Source organism: Branchiostoma lanceolatum, chromosome 9 (assembly GCF_035083965.1).
Source record: "Branchiostoma lanceolatum isolate klBraLanc5 chromosome 9, klBraLanc5.hap2, whole genome shotgun sequence".
Taxonomy (NCBI): Eukaryota; Metazoa; Chordata; class Leptocardii; order Amphioxiformes; family Branchiostomatidae; genus Branchiostoma; species Branchiostoma lanceolatum.
In genome coordinates this window covers 8,183,554-8,200,988 of record NC_089730.1, presented here as the reverse complement: position 1 = coordinate 8,200,988, position 17,435 = coordinate 8,183,554, and the positions used below count along the sequence as shown (strand labels likewise).

Sequence of the window (17,435 nt, the reverse complement as noted above, 5' to 3'; positions counted from 1 at the left end):
CGTAGAAAAATGCATATCAATGAGTACACAAAGATGGCCGCCCAGCGTCACCCGGCCTTCGTCGCTTTATTTTTTCTGAAATCGCGACGTAAATTACGATTCATCTACGCTAAATTAGCAGAATTTTCACGGGGAAATAATCTGAGGAATAGGTTCTCCGCCGAATACGGCCACAAAGAACGGTAAATCGCGGCAAAATACAGCGTAGAGGCTCAAATTCTCCGACAAAAATCATGTTTTTCTTTTCGTACTTTTGTTCACTTTCGTCGCTTGACTCTTGAAAAACAGGTTTTTAATGAGATCACCGTATGTCAAAGGCACCGATATTGCTTGTCTGCAAGCATGACAATAGCGAGTAACAAAAGAATGTGATTGTTGAACGGTAGACGGCGTCCCCACTCCCGATACAATGCAAATCCAAAATTTAGCCTATAGTTGTGGGTCATTTTACGATGAAATCGGACAAGATTCTATACAATACCCCGAACTTTACGACTATGGGCTATACAGATATGCATTGATTTTACAATTGAGTGAATGGTAAATGGTTTGGTGTTTTGGAATTCTATACAGAAAGACGAAATATACAGAAAAAAGGTATACAAATAATTGGCATACACTGTACATTTAAAATGCAGCTTTTATGTACTGGATTGAAAAATGTTAGGAGTTTTCTTTAGGTGCAGTTAAGCTATATCTAGGGAAAGTACCATAAGGTATTAGCAACTAAGTGTTTTGTACTCGAGCCTGTTGTAGTGTGATACAGGCTGGTAGTACTTATCATTCATGTACAATCATATCATTCAATCATATCTAAAAGTCGACTTTTCAGTACAGCACATGTATGCCGGCATTATGTAGCTTCATATATCAAACTTGAGGTGACAGCTCCATGATATTTTATGTATATTTGGTTGAATTAGGTCTCAAGCAAGACTTACTCAATAAGGATACATCACGATGATTCCCTTTTTATGAAATACATGTAGTTCTGTTGACGTTGCTGTATCTTAAAACACTGGCTAAAAGATTGAAATAATACTAGCTATATATAGACAGAGACAAACCAAAAATTTCACATCCTGTTGGCAGATAGCCATATTGTGGGTAACGTTGATGACTAGTATAGATTTTATTTTTCGATGTTGAGCCACTGTCTATGTACATGTAAGTGTTGGCTGTGATGTCTGATAGATATATGCATGTATCTATATGTTTAGAGTGGTAACGGATTTCATATCTTCGTTTTCACATCATAAACGATGGAAGCAGTACAATGTTCCTTGGCTACAAAACGTCACATGGCTACATGTACATCTTGTCAGGGCTTTTTGTTGTATCCTGTCATTTCCTCAACACACCATCAAAGAAACGATGCCTTTCTATCAGTGTACAGTAACGTTTATCACTGCATTGAGAGTCGTATTCTTTATGTATGTGTAAGATGTTATAGCCCATCTCACAGATAAAAAGGGCAATAAAGCAACAACTATGTTTGAACGTCCTTGTGCGGGGTAATCGTAAGGGGCTGGTAATGTATGTCTCAGGGTGGAGATTGTGAGTGTGATCTGGCAGAACAGTGATTCTAACAGACGAGAAGAGATCCCGATTAGAGCCTCTGTTGACTGACAAGGATACTAGGAATGTGTTACGGTAGTCTCTCATTAATAATTTCAAGTCAATTCGTTGATATAAATTGACATGAATCGAAGTTGAAAAGTTCTGTCTGTCTCTTAATGGAATATCTTTAAATTTACAGATCTCTACGGGCAGAATTCTGCCAGATTGCAGTCTGTCCCCTAATGCCGTTACACTGACAAGTACGTGAGGTGAGACAAGGCATGTTTCCTTCCAATATCTACAGTAAGTGATACAATTTCATGGCTACCAATCATGGCTACAAATGAGCATCATCGGGTCATGCAGAAAAATGAAATCAGCCTTACCCTTGGCTCCATAGGCAAACTGCCATGCCAGGAATAGGGAAAACACCACCAACAACGCCTTCATATTCCAACACAGCTCCAAATATTCCAGAAAAAGCAAGGGGTCCTTCCAGTGAATTTCAGCACAAATTGCACAACCACGTCACCCGTTGTTTTGGAAAACACAAATCTTAGTCACATAGTTTGAAGACTTAATCAATGTTTGCGCCGCCCAATCCACTTGACTAGGCAATCTTCTTGACGCAGTGGTCGGAACATTCTGCAACCTCTCCTTGATTGGTCGACGGTACAATTACGTCCGAACGGCAATCTTTGAAGTGAATACTAATCCTGCGCCCCTACGAGACCCAGTGCACTTCAATTCAAACAAAAAATTATACGGAAATCAATACAGACAAGGCCACAAAAAGGAGGTACATGTAATTCTTATACATTACAATATCTACACATGGGTGTTTAAAATTCATCAATATTACAGAATTTAGATAAAATAGTTCAGTATCTTAATTCCAAGAAAAGAGGCAAGATGAGAATCACAGTGACCCGTTGCGATAACCGGAAGATATATCTGTCCACCCCTTGGCAAGAAATGGTGCAGTCCACCTTTATGTAAACGGAATATTGATCCAGGAACTGTGAACCAGGATGCGGGGGTGAAAGGGCCACCTGTTCATACTACTTGATCAGGAGAGCAGCCAAATGGAGGGAAGCCTTTATTCTGTGATGATAGCACAGTATTGATTATTTCCCCATCATGTTTTGCATGGCTGAAGACCAACAAAAACTCAAAATCTGCACATATAAAGGTCATGAGATCCTAGAGCTATTCAAACCTATCATCTGAGTGTTTGTTTACAAAAATGTATTAAGTACAGACATCATACTCATGAAATATTTTGGAATATGTACTTTACAAGTTTTTAATTTCAGTCTGAATTTCATTCCATAAAATTATCGTTTGATAACAGATCTATTGATTTCAGAGGCAGGTACTGGTCCAGGAGTATTTTGTATTCAGGATCATAACATATGTCAGGAACCAATTTTCACATGCAAGTTGGAAAAGCTGCCTGCAAGGAAAAAACCTTACACAACATTGATGAGGGTATACACCACCTGAATTGTTATTTCAAAACTTCGCCAGATATTGGTTTTAATAAAGAATAATGTTCGCCTTTGATTTTTCCTTTGGCTTTAAAAATTGAAGCCTTTCATTAGTTTTTCACTTGGAATTTTGTGGTTTTTACCTATAATTCTATAGATATATCTGCAAACTGCTGGTTGGAATTGGGTATTTCAAATGCTGAGCATACTAGTTACATCAAACAAAATACATTACTGTAGCCCTGATGCCATTTTTAGCCCAGTGCACAAACATGGAAGACGGGAAGTTCTACGAAATTTGCACCACCTAGGGAGGAAGTATTGACGTCCATTCTTAATCTTCTTAATCTCTCATCGTTGGTTCTTCTGGCCTTTTATAAACCTGTAAGATTAGGAATTCCAACTGAGAGAACAGCGGCCCGATCAGAAGTGCGTCATCCATTCTGAACAGGGACTGCCACGTCAACAAGCTACATCTCCAGTAATCGATCGCCGCCATTGGAGATTTTTGACATCTGTTACCACGATATTGATTCACAAACGCTAGTAATCCCTGGCGACTCTCTCAATAAAAATTTCAAAGTATTGCTAATTCCTCTGTAAAAGAAACGAGGAAACATTCTGAAGCTAATTAGGTCACGAAAAAATGGAGCCAAAACTATCACGCAAATGACCACCCAGGGAAGAAGGAAGAGGGCATAGGCAACAGAAAAGATGGGAGGATAATATTAGGGAACAGAATGAGAGACATGACATACATGTACCAAGCACTTAGTGAAACACAGAGAAAACCAGAAAACCAAACTGGTTGTTAGACCTTCTGTGCTGCCCCAACAGTCAAATAACTAAGGGATGAGAAAAAGGAAAATGTTACTCTGACATAGGTCATGACTCTTTGAAAGAAAGCAATTTGCCATATACATGAAGGACATTCCTAAAACCTAGGATTTGTTCTCCGCCCACAGAGCCTTCTAGATCTGAGTCTTAAGAGCACAGACATCTTATCCCTATGATCTATGTACTGTCCTTTGCGATTCACAACCACTTAAGGAAGTAAAAGCTTGAGTCTTCCATTGAAGAGACATCTAACACCACCACGGACTGTTTTAGGCTAATGCATTTTGTATAGGCGGCTATTGCCAAAAGATGTCTCTTGCTGAGAGTTGACGTCAATCTGGACGCCTGAGGAGACAGGAAAGAAATGTTCAAACAGCAGAGCTGTAGGCCAGGATGCGGATATACTTGTGATGTGCAAGCTGATTTATTACAGCCTTGTGGGCACATCCTCTATAAATGTGATTTTTTTACTCGCTTCATAACGTCTGGATATTTGAAATGAAAGCAATTATAATAATTGTAAATCTTGAAACATTCAGTGCGATTTTGTTTTCGCTCTCCACTGTGAACTCACGACACCACAAATATGTGTCTGCAATGTATTGCTACTATACTGAGTTGTATCAACTGCAAACTTAAAACACTGCAAAAACATCCTTTAAGTTTCTGCTTCTACTGTGAAATTAAAACCCCATGGAAATAACTTACAGCACACTGACCATACGTACTGAACGATTATGCATCCCTAGAATGATGAGAATTACACCAATTATTAACAAGCTACCTGCATATTAAATAACACGGACATCTGTCGTTCCTTTGTTCAGTTATTCTCATTGGAAGATTTTGACAAAAACGCTAATGCAGTTCCAGTGTCACATACTAGGGGGCCCAAAATCGATCTTGACCTTTGTTCTCCCAACACCTACCCACATACCAAATATCTTTACAATCCATCCAGACGTTCTTGAGTTATGCTGACTACAAGCATCCGGACACAAACACAAACACACACACACAGACACACTCAAAACAATCCATCTGACTTTGTTATCTCCATGAAGAATGGACATTTTTTCATGGAGATAACTTAAGTGTTAGATGGATGTCAACGGCCATTCTCTTCTTGTCAGCTGATATATGGGAAAACGGATGACGCAGAACTGTTCCCTTTTAGCACCATTTATCTGGTGACCTCTGCACTGCTCCATAACAGAAATAGGCTGAGGTTTGACCTCTTCACATTTCTGTCACTCGGGTCACCAATACACTGGAGTATGCCAAGTATCAATCTTCATAGAAGCAATTTGGTGTTCACATTATGGATGGGTGAAAATTGCTATATTCTTAATCTTACAACAAAGTGCATGTACATGTAAAACATCATCAGGCATCTTCTCACCATGTCACATCAGTCAGACAGGTTAGACATCCAGGTAGAAGAAAATAAATCAAGCAACTGGATGAATCATCAGTCACTGATGACAAATAGTGGATGCTACATGTATCTGAAACATCTAATTCTTTTGAGAATCTATCCAGTAACTGTTGCTTGATTAAATACTGTAAATGCAGATTCTGAAATATTCACAGGGATTTTATTTCGTGGTATAGGGAGATAAGAAAGTGTTCGCGGTGGTTTGAGTTTGCATTTGAAACAAGTAGTTGCGCTAAAGTAAATTGAAGGATTTTTGGTCTGGTTTTAAGATTGCGGTAAAGAGTTCATCGCAAAAACCGCGAGCATGAAACCACTGCAAAAATTTCTGTATTTACTTTATAAAGATGAAAGATAGTGGATGAAATCTTAAACATCTGACTCTTTAAAAAATCTGTTCCTTGATTAAATGTTTTGCATTACGTAACTCATAATGTCTATCAACCTTCAAGTGTTTCACTAGATACCAGTAATGTTCTGGTATTCCCAGCTCGGCAATCTTAAACATTCTGCTTCAGCTGCATGATGACATTTATCGTGCCGCTGATCTCCCTTTAGTGGAGTAAATGTGCATCACGAGAGGTGTTTTCTGGGTGTTGCTTATCACCCCTCATCACCATTAGGCATCCCAAGCTGTAGAAACTCGCACGTGTACAATCACTAAATCTCACATGGCCCAGGGATCTCCCTTAGCCTATTTGCCCCTATCCAAAGCCTAGACTAGACTAAGAACATTGCTCTAAGGAGGCAAGCCATAACAGAGGTGATCACAATCGTGCTGTTCGTGTACAACTTGCCAAACAGCAGTTTGGGAATGGCCTGCCCGGCTGCCCTGGCCTCAGGCTGCAGCTCACCATACCCATCAAAAAGGAAGAGCACACGGGATTCGTTTAAAAAGAATGGAACAGTCACTGTGGTACTCCAACATACTGTTCTAATCCCAGCTCCATCCTGTTCATTTTCAAAGTTAGGGGATTTCTTCTAATATTTCCCCAGCCACACCTGTAATTTTGCTCAAAACTCGAGATTCCGTTAATTGTAGACAAGCTACAAAGCTGAAGTTGCAGGAAATGACTTCCATTTGTGTCTGGAGAAGGCAAAATGCAAAAGATGCATACCTTTAGGGAGGGGTGTCAATATTTCTGGGGGAGATCCCTGTATGCGCTTATCAAAGCCTCTCATCTACATGATTGTATATATAGCTATGATGGTACTTAGATTGTGACTAGCTGCCATTTATCATAATTATGTAAGGAATAAACCAATATTTGTTAGATTTCCAATAAAGAACAACTTTACGTAGAAGACTATCAGTGCACATTTTTTTTTGCATGTTGGGTGGGTTTCACATTTGTTTGGTTGAACAACTCAAAAAGCTTGTAGAAAATTCGTATGAGTACCATGTATTTGTCACTGTCCAGCCAGACATTGTCAGCTGTTTGACTTACAAAATTTGGTAGACTACACCCACAACACACACTACTAACTACTAAACATGTAATCAGGCTTATGCATTGTACATTAAGTATTTACAACTTAACAGTAGGCCACGTACACTTTCTTGCTCTTCTAGCCTTCTGGGAAACGCTAATGCACACACCTACTCAGGACACTTACATGTACATGACATTCAGCAAAGATGCATAATGAAATTTAAAAGGGTGGCCCCAGTGCTGAGGGCAGCTTCAGCACATGACTCGAGGGGGATTTGGGGGAATCGTGAGGATTACTGAGGTTCAAGTACAAGAAAATGTCACATGCATGGCAGGACTGTAGATTGAAGTGTTATAATAATCTGTCTGAGATTGAGACTGAATGTGACTTCTGAAGACATGTGCATTAGGGGATGCATCAAGGGGATGCATCAAGTGGCATTATAGGAAAAACTCTAATTCAAACCTGCTAGAAGTTATCGGTACCATTTACATTAACATGTACTTGTGCAGACTGTAATCTGTATAAGAATTTATGAATCCGTATAGCCGGTATAACCTTTGGCAATAACACACAAGGTTTGCATGAATCCAGCTACAATCTGATGTTAATTTGCAGCCAGACTTGTAGTGTTTAATTCCCAGCCTTCAAACCTAGATGCATGTAAAAGAGCCCAACACACTTGTGCGCTTTGCTAATAGTGCAAGCACGAAATGGTGGCCAAAGATCTTAACACTAGTTACAGTAGGTAAGTTAATCACATCCAAACTCACCTTTACAAAGACCTCGTTCCTCCACATATCCCTCCAGGCATGAGCCGCACTTCTGGGTGTCGGCCTGGCACTCTCCTCGTCTGGCCAGGCGACAGGCCTCGTTAGAGCACCGCTCATCTGTGGGAGACAAATAAATTATAGATACATTTTGCACTTTTAGACACCACTGGAGCACTGCCAGCTGCAAGTGAAAGTCAATTGTTCACACAGTTTCCCAACATATGATGTTAACCCAATCAAAATAAAGAGCTGTTAGAAAACAGTCGACAAGCTCTTTCCTCAAGTACACTGCATAGGACTGAGTTAGTAATACAGTGTACCGTAGACAGACAATGCAGAGTAGTAAGAATTAACAGCTGTTAAGAGATTATTTTTCCTGAAGGCAAAGATCAAGGGAAGGATAAAATGGCTTAGAGAAAGGTTACTCTAGATCTGTATTAAGGGTATGGCTGTATCAAATTTTACATGAAGTTCATTTAGAATTCTATACCAGTGACAGAAAAATCCATCCTTATCGATGTTGGTGTACAATTTACAATTCAATTGAAATGATAGAAATTGAATAAAGTGACTCTCTCCACTGCCAACTTTGGGTGATGACTCTTTTCCCCATTTTACTACACTAATTTTACAGTCAACACATTATCTGTACATGTATATGCATGTCACTTGATAATGATGACTATGTATACTACATTTACCTGTGCGGGCCATTACATTCATGCTTGTCCATTTTGTATCTACAGCACTTATATAATGCATATCTGCAATAATATTGAAATTTCAAAGAGATATGACTGTGTCAGAGCCTGCATCAACAGTATACTTCAGCTAGAGGGCAAGATACCTGAAACTCACACATAACATTCAGTCTGGACAAAATAATTGGCTCGAGAGGGCAACAAATTTTCAAAACTGCCAGCCAGGGATATCTCATTCCCAAACTACCCTTCAGCGTTTGGAAACAGGTGGGCTCTAAGTTCAATTGCACATGATGAAGACGAAACAGTCTCAAGTGCTTTGACCATAAACTGTGAACGCTCTGATTGTTATCATCACTTCACAGCATCAATTCACTTGACTACAGTCTAGGGAATGCCCAGAACCAAGTGTGAGTACTTAAAGACAATACTCAAGATGGCTATGATAATAGCCTGCCCAATAAAACTCCACAGACACAGATGGGGACTGATAAGCTAATCGGTGAGTATGTGGAGGCAGCCAGACAGATCAAGAAAGCCACATTTGGTAGACCTATTATTGATTTTACACTACAGGCACCTTGACTATCTCCCTCACAATCACATTTCTAGAAACTACATCACGTTTTACTTGGCTGAAGAAACAAAATACACACACAGCTGTTACCCATGTATGTTTTTACAGTTTCCATTACTAAGTCTTGCAGTATTGTGGCTACAAATGTTAAGAACCTTTATATCCAATTCCGCTAGTTTTCTTCCAGAAAAGTATACTTATATGGTTATGGTCACTGTGACAATGATGATTGAGATCATTAAGTATACATACCACTATCTTGTTTGTCCGAACAAAATTCCCCATTCATTTTAAAGTACAAACAGTAAGATCGCAATCCTATAAAATATCAGCATAGAGAACAAATACTGTGATGTACTGCTGATAAGATTGATTCTGAAGAGCATAAATTCTTAAACCATTGTCTATAATTACAAAAACATATTCCTGCAGACAGATCCATGTACGGGATGGAGCCTATACGTAGCTACCTGATAGTGTGTAACCATGTAGACTTGCAAGACTCTTTCGAGTCCCTGTCAACACACTCTGTTGAACACAACTGCATAAAACGAACTGCAAAGGAACCTGAACATCCAACCGTACTTACTGAGGTTATGATAGTGCTGTCTGTTCATAAACCGCATCATCTGCCCAGAGACAGCCTCCAGAACACAGAGGCACAGAAGCCACCTCACGGCTTCCTTCATCTCCATCTCTCTTCAGCAGTGCGTTTCCAAGTAACAACCACAGATCCTACAATAACCCTGCAGCCAATCCACCAAACACGATGCTACTTTTCTTCTAGGAGGTCACGTTATTAACAGCTAGAAGCGAAAGCTTGCTGAATGGTGCACGTGATGCCCCCCGTATTATCACTCAAGCTAATTTGTGGTGCAGTCGGCAGTGACTGTTACAGGAGCCAGTGGGAGTACAAGTGGGAAGTGCTCACGTGGTCCTGACTGACACACTGTATAATGAATGGCGCATGTACTCTAATGAACCTTGCCTCCAAGACGTCGAGAGTCCGACTGCAACGAACACAAAATGTACGCGTAGGAATCACCAGAGATGGACGCTGAAGGTTAAAGCTTTACGCCTCCACAGGTGGCTAATAATGCTAGCCTTGAAGTGAAAAGGTCTAAATTCACGTCATTAAATATCCCGTAGGTAGCATTAGAGTGTGTGCGTGGAACGTGGGGCTTGTCCAGCATCTTAATTACAAGACTAGTGACTGCAGGCAACTCTATTTTCATTGACTGCGTGCAGTAGACATTATGGCAACTTATAATCAAAAACTTAATACTTGTGCTTCTGAAAATGTCATAACAATCTACAGGAAACACATCAAGAGAACATTATCTACAGGAAACACATTACCTAAGAGTATTCTCATAAGATTTGAAAAGACTTTTGACAGACTATATTCTAGCATCCTTGTAGCATACATATTGGGGATTACAGTTTCAATGGCTGGGCCAAGATTCACAATACCATGTAATCCACATGCTGTATAGCTGATCATTAGTCTGCTGCATGCTACTGCTATTATCTAGGCTACTGCATCATACATGTATTCTTTGTTGAAAGTCAGATGCCCGTCCATATGCTTTTCAGGAGCATAACAGGAAGATTTCTATGGACTTGCTCATACACTTTTACAACCCTTTCATACTAATTACTGGCCAGGGGCTCTCACTAACATCCGTTCGTCTGTCTGAATGGAATTTGCTGCTAATGGAATGGAAATTTCAACCATTCTATCCTACTTGAGGGATGAAAATGCATGAGACTTTTCTCAAAATAAAAACGAAAGCATTCAAATTTGAAGCAAGGAAGAATTCCAAATTTCAGACGTTAAGAATTTCAAAATTTCAAGCGAAATGGCGAGAACAGCGAAAAAGAAAAAAATTTATAGCAGGACAAAAACTGCTAACAACAGAGTGTCTGAGTAAGTGTAAGTTTATGAGTAGGGAGGCGGGCAATGGAGGATATTCAAAAATGCTGGAGAAAATTGATGGTACAACAACCCTCACTCACAGAGGCTGCTGTCAGGCCAAGCAATTTGGTTAATAGCCGGTCGGTTGGTCATGCAGTATTGATCGACACTACTCATGCCTGACTCATGTGACCAGTAGGCTGGTCCCAGGAATATTTGAGTTCTGTGGCAGTCACTTTCATGGTTTTAGATTGAGACTCTATCCTTAAATTGTGTACTATTGTAGTACAATGAGTAATGAATAATTCTAGAGAGCCCTGGAACCATGTGCAACGTAACGTAAATCTGCATGTACATGAATTTGTGTATGTTGAGCTCATGGTAATGTTACATGTAAATGAACACCAAGATTATGCTGCTTGCAGGATAGCGTAGTTACTGTAGTATTCTTTGATAGTGTATTCAAGCCGATGCTAAACACAATATCGATGTTGATTGCGTGAATTTTGCGTTCTTAAAAAAAGTGTTTTGGGATATGAATGAACAGATCGACTAAGAAGCAAATAGTCAGTGAATTGGGTAGTATTATGATATTATATGATGATGCTGAAGTAATACAATACATTACAATCCTGTACTAAATACATTCATTTTTGTTTTAACTTTTAGCACCAAAGTGAGAAGGCTGACAGAAACTCTTGCTACAATTTACTAATTGCCAGCAAGGACCCTATCTCCTAATTTGTTTCCATAAAAATTAGGCCAAAACATGAAACTACAGAGTGATCATTGTATGAAATTGAAGAATCCGATCAGAAAGAAACAACATCTTGTAATCATATTTCAGCCATTTATATGAAAATAGCTGCAGAAGACTGTATGTTATTAGAGCATCAATGACACTAGTCTGTTCAAACCACTTGAGACTGTTTAACCCCCTGCATGCTGAGATAGCTACATGTGCACGCACATACCCTGGGCTTAGGACAACAATCTTTTATTGCTTACATGATGGTTAGACAGTCGGAAGAAGGTTAAATTTCGTAGTCCTTCTCTTATATTTTGGATTGAAGCAGAACAAAAATATAAGGACTTAGCCCCAAATATTTCTTTGATTTATGACCTCATAAATAGCAAAAGGTCAGAACGAAAGGTCAATCGTGGGGCAGGGGCTGCGTGTAAGTTGTATTCGGGCAATGGAAGCAACCTTACCGTATGGATAGAACAGTGTCATGTAATTACTAATGCAAAAATATGGCAGCCATTATCAGGAAGGTAAATTCCACATGTAAGTTAACTCCAGAGCAGTTGATTTGAGAGCTACATGGGAGAGATGGCAGATAATCTACTGTCAAACACTGATATGAATACAGACATCGAAAAAGACTGCCATGTAATAAGATTTATTACCAGACTGAAGTGTACAAGACAGGATATGATGACTAGAACACTAGCTGAATAAACAGTGCATGAAGATGAATTGGGGTTGATATAGGAAAAGATGTAAAGTCTTGCCTTGCATGCATTTGATCATTTCCAGTGCGATGGATACAGATGATAAAGTTATAATTGGAACATGGGATGGAGTGACTTAAAGTTTCAAGAGGATACAATATGAGAGTGCGCTCAAAGTTGAAGAAATGGAAGAGTAGCAATATGAATATAGTGAAGTACACAAGTTGGTGCAAATATGAATACAGTGAAGTACGCAAGTTGGTGCAAATATGAATGAGTGAAGTACGCAAGTTGGTGCAAATATGAATGAGTGAAGTACACAAGTTGGTGCAAATATGAATGAGTGAAGTACACAAGTTGGTGCAAATATGAATGAGTGAAGTACACAAGTTGGTGCAAATATGAATACAGTGAAGTATGCGAGTTGGTGCAAATATGTGCGCACACAGACATTGAAGCATTTAGCAAAGCAAGGGTGCTGAGAAACAGTGGCACAGTAAAAAGCCATATGCAGCGGGATCTGACAGAAGTGTCCACCACCAATCAAGGTAGGCGACGCTCACTCTGTGTCATCCAGTACGTGTTGCAGTCCACGTTCCGCTGTCCCTCCCACGATCGCAGCGCGGTCTCGTCGTAGATCAGGCCGTTGAGCGGGTGTGCGCAGTAGCAGTAGCCGGTGGACCCCCAGCACTGCTCCGTCTTGAAGGTGCCGTCTTCCTTGCACTGCTTGACGAAACTTCCGATCATGCCGGAAGCTGCTTTGCGCTCCTTGAAGCAGTCTGAATCTGAAAAACAAAATTTACAGCCACTGTTAAAGTCAAATATACAATGAATGAACCTTTTCACTTTTAACTACCCTTTGGGTCTTTTGTAATGTCCAAGCAGATGTCGGGGGAGGCTAAATTGTTGCATTTTCCCAGCTGCCGTTTCTATAACAAACCCCCCCCTTTTTGTTACAGAAATGGACAGCTAGGAAATGAAACAATTTAATCCCCCCATTCATCTGCTTGAGGATTTAGATCTTTTGGATGCTCAATATTTCTGTGTAGAAAATTATCATAATTGTTATTGAAATATGTTTTTTATGTTACAAAATTGTACATGGAATAAAATGTCTGGTAAGTTAAGTCATCATGGTATACCGGGCAGCAATAATTATCGTACAATTAAACATACGGGTACACAACAATGTACTACAAATGTTGTCTTCGGACAATTACATGAATTTGTCCCTATCACTCAATCAGAACATTTTTTCCCAAACCAACCAACTGCAGCATCTTTTAAATAGATTGCTCCAGCCACATTATATATAATTTGGAGTCCCAATCTACATCGCCCATCTCCCAAGCCCTGGGCTTTTGATTTTTGGTTCCACCTGTACGTGTCATCCCCATTGGTTCAGAAATCAATAGAGCGCACGTGCAGGGACTAGACGCACAGTATCTTAACCACTGGAATAGGACATGTCTGTCTTGAATGTGAATCTTTTATCCTACTGAATAATTGATCACGAACACCATCAGACAAGGCTATACTTCTCCTTCTGGGAAAAATACTGATAATATACCACTCCGAGACTTGAGACAAGCTTAGAATTTATCTCACAAGCCCATGGACATGTACGGGTACTTAGCATCTACATATTTCATATACAGTCACACGTGATAAGTCAAGTGTAAACGTGTTTCAAGCTACAAGTACATGTACTTCCATTTCAAAAATAAACCTATCATAGTAGACAAGAAGACTACAGATACTCCGTAAATATGTTATATACTTATAATGCAACAATGACGCTACGTGTAACAAAAGCATTGGTAATATTATATGTCGATGGAAGTTTAACATCCAGGTAGAACATTACTTACAATACATGATACAAAATAAATATCTGTCAGTAATAAAAGATAGATACATATATATATATTTATAACTGATGCTATCCAAAATGTCAGACTTTTTAGGGTATTTTATTTATCAAGTTGCTTGATATATTTTGTATTACATGACATTGTACATGAGATTCAATTTGGTAACAAAAGTTTACTAGTACTTAGACTTAAGAGACTTGGAAAACGGTTTTGCAATTCCAAGGAAAGATAACTGTCACTCAGAGACTTAAGTCTAACTTTAACTTCCTGCACATTGCAGAGACATAAATTGCACGTTTACAACTAGAAAGCTTAATGACCCAGAGCTCATAAAAATGGTTCAGTACATCTCATCCCCAGCTTGGAAAGATACCGGTACACAGCAAAACCAATATATCAAAACACACACCACTGTCCGGTGAAGAGCCTGACATTTATAGTAAGAATAGCTAACCTGTGACCTGTATGTACTCAATGCTGTAATCTTAATGTCAGCAATAAAGGTTGAGAGGTAGGGGTTCTAGATGTACATATGAAATGAAATTTCCTCCAACATTCATGTAGATTTTTATTTTTTTCTGAAAACGTCCTGAAAGAAGTTGCTGAAATGGCAACCTAAAAGTACTGTGTGCTCTTTAGTGGGACTGATGTCACAGAAATGACTCCCTAACAACTAGCTAGTACAGCTGCCCATGGGGATAATATACGTTTGATGGACCCATATCTTATAAAGGAAACAAAATTCAAAGAAAAAAACTCTGAATGTCCAAAGAACACATACTTCACTAGTACTTTACTGGAAAAAATTCTATTGAATTTGCTCCACAAAAATGTACTTCAGAGGCCCTTAGCTTGTAGGAAGCCAATGCCAGCTGCTAGGGATTATGTTTACAAGGAGAATGGTTTAGAAAGTCTGCATATTTTATTCCAAGATTTTCTTTATGGTTAGTACCAATAGTGGTATGCAAGTCATGTTAAACTTAAAGTATATCCATTCTTAGTGTCGGCGTGCAATGTCTCTACAGGATTTGATTTTGGTCATGCAGCAACTCATCTTATTGCTTCAAATTCAATATCTAAAATTTGAGCATTAGGAATCAAGTCTAGATCAATATTCTATTAGTAGTAATCATCACGATGACAGATTTCAATAATGGTGTGAATGAAATTTGTGTGCCAATTCTGCATTACTTTGAGATCGTGCATGTACTAGTACTACTACAGTCTTCTTGAATGTACATGTAAGCAAGTTCAACTTCAAGGATGTAAAACTACAGCCTTTGTTTCCTCATGCCAAGCATGCTTCATGGCCAAAAATAAACACTCGGCCATGGCCATTGTATGTTTCCAAAACCGCAAAGGCATGTCAGTTAAAATAACTCAAATTGGGAAGGACAACGGTATCACGATTCAACACAAGTCCCTTTCCAACATGGATCACTGGTGGTGCTTGGGGGCTGGGGCATCTTCTCACTCATTAGTAAACGCTGTATGTAAACATCTCAACAAAGCTTTGCGGGGAAGTGAACAGGATACTGGAGTTGACGTCATACAGGCACTATGACAACAGTTCTCCCCTGTATGCTTGTTCTGAGATGGAGGCTTTAAAGTAAACTCTTGCAAGGGGTTAGAGAACATGCCCTGCTGCATGCATATGGCTGGCTGCATGCATGGTGTAGCATTTAGCACAGCCGTCATGATCAAATGAGCATGTAGTATTTTCGTTAAGGAAAAACAGAATTGGCACATCTGTTATAAGTCTTTCTTACAAATTGATGGAACTACATGTTTGTTTCCCTCTTACACTTAGTATATGTCATACCCATAGATGTACAATGTAGAAAGAATACTAGCTCTGCACTCTTGGCTTTGAGTCTGTCTCTTCATTCTCCAGCAAACAGTTTTAAAAACAATTACAATGTATGATATGATATCATATATTGCATACATTACATGTACCCTAATTCAAATCTTGGGAGTATTGAAACAAAATAAACTTTGAATATGGAGTGGAGAAATGTTATTCATAGCCATCAAGCTTCCAGTGAACACACAAAACCTAAATGTCATGAAACATAATGAATTATTTTGCTGTTTTAGCATTTTTGTCATTTTTCTGGCACATGTATTTGTCAACTCAAATTTACAAAGAAAAATACCTGCTGATACAGCATCAATAGATTCAAATAAAAAAGATATTCTTTTGTGCATGTGGTAAAGACAAGATTTTCCAAATGAATAAATCAATTTACAGCAGCATAATTTTCAAAGAAATTAAGTGTGATAAGTTGAATGCAACTAAATTTCAGTTCTATATTTGCTCCAAAGTTTCCAAGAATTCAAGTTATCACCATCATATTTCTTACTCTAAATTCAAGCAACGACGTGCCTATCCAACCGCTTTGCTATGTCACGACTACAAACACCCAGCCCACATCCACAAAGCTATAGATTTAAAGACAGAATGCATGTCTTGATGTACTTTATCCACGTATCAAAGTGCATCCCTTCTCAGGATAGCAGCTGAAGATTGGACCAGTCGGCCAAAGCCCTGTACTTTTGTAAGGTCCGGGAGAGCTAATAAAAGCTGCATTAGCGGGCTTTTATTTCCAAGCCCTATAAGTATAACCTAAAGACCAGCAGTGTTCTGATGGACAGCAGTGCCGATGAAGGTTGAGTCTTGAAACACCTAACAGACCATTGAACTAAGAGATTTATTTGGGAAGCTGACAGAGTGGCTTCCTAGCCTCTAAGTGCACTGGCTCCAGGGATAGTTTATGGCCTGAGCACAATGTTGTAAAGGCAAAGTTGGATTGTAACAGAACAAGGAAATCAAATAGAGGAAACAGCATTACTACAAACCACATTATCTCTCTCTCTATATATATAGACTGTTCCTGCTTAGGTAAAGTAAATATCTCCAATTGCGTCGTAGATAATCCTGTATAGTGTAAAGTTGCCCAGCCGTAACTCTTTCCAAAGATGTGGCCTGGGATTAAAATTTGTTTTTGGGAATACTAGTGGTGCACAGATATTGAAAACTTCAGGTCCACAGAAAAATTGTCTGTAAGTTTAATAGTTTACAGTTTTGTGCCCCCACTCATTGTTCGGAAACTATCCTGAGGCATGCTCCCCCAGGAAATTTTGGAAATTCCAACTCTCTGAAATGCATTTCATAGATTTTCAGAAGCAAATAACAATCAAAATATGTGAAAAATGCATTTTCATCAACTTCATATTACGACGTTTCATATTATGATTTTACTTGCACATAAATATGCACCCAGCATTTTGAGCCCTGCTATAGAATGCTGAAACTCCACATAACTACGGTCACTTGATGCTTATAGGATCTGGTCTGACCACTTGTCTTAAGTTGTC

At 39.1% G+C, this 17,435-nt stretch overlaps 1 protein-coding gene across 2 annotated transcripts in view; it reads right to left on the bottom strand.

Moving 5' to 3' along the window:
* LOC136441502 (neural proliferation differentiation and control protein 1-like) overlaps window positions 1-17,435 on the bottom strand; it is a 62,309-nt gene that overhangs the window by 41,779 nt on the left and 3,095 nt on the right. Inside the window, exons 2-3 of one of the 2 annotated variants that reach the window (XM_066437828.1) lie at window positions 12,744-12,965; window positions 7,530-7,646 (exon numbers count right to left, since the gene is read on the bottom strand). In XM_066437828.1, the coding sequence (XP_066293925.1) occupies window positions 7,530-7,646; window positions 12,744-12,965 (339 nt within the window). Of the gene's footprint in view, window positions 1-7,529; window positions 7,647-9,396; window positions 9,518-12,743; window positions 12,966-17,435 lie in introns of those variants that run through there. The other variant, XM_066437829.1, reaches the window with a different exon arrangement.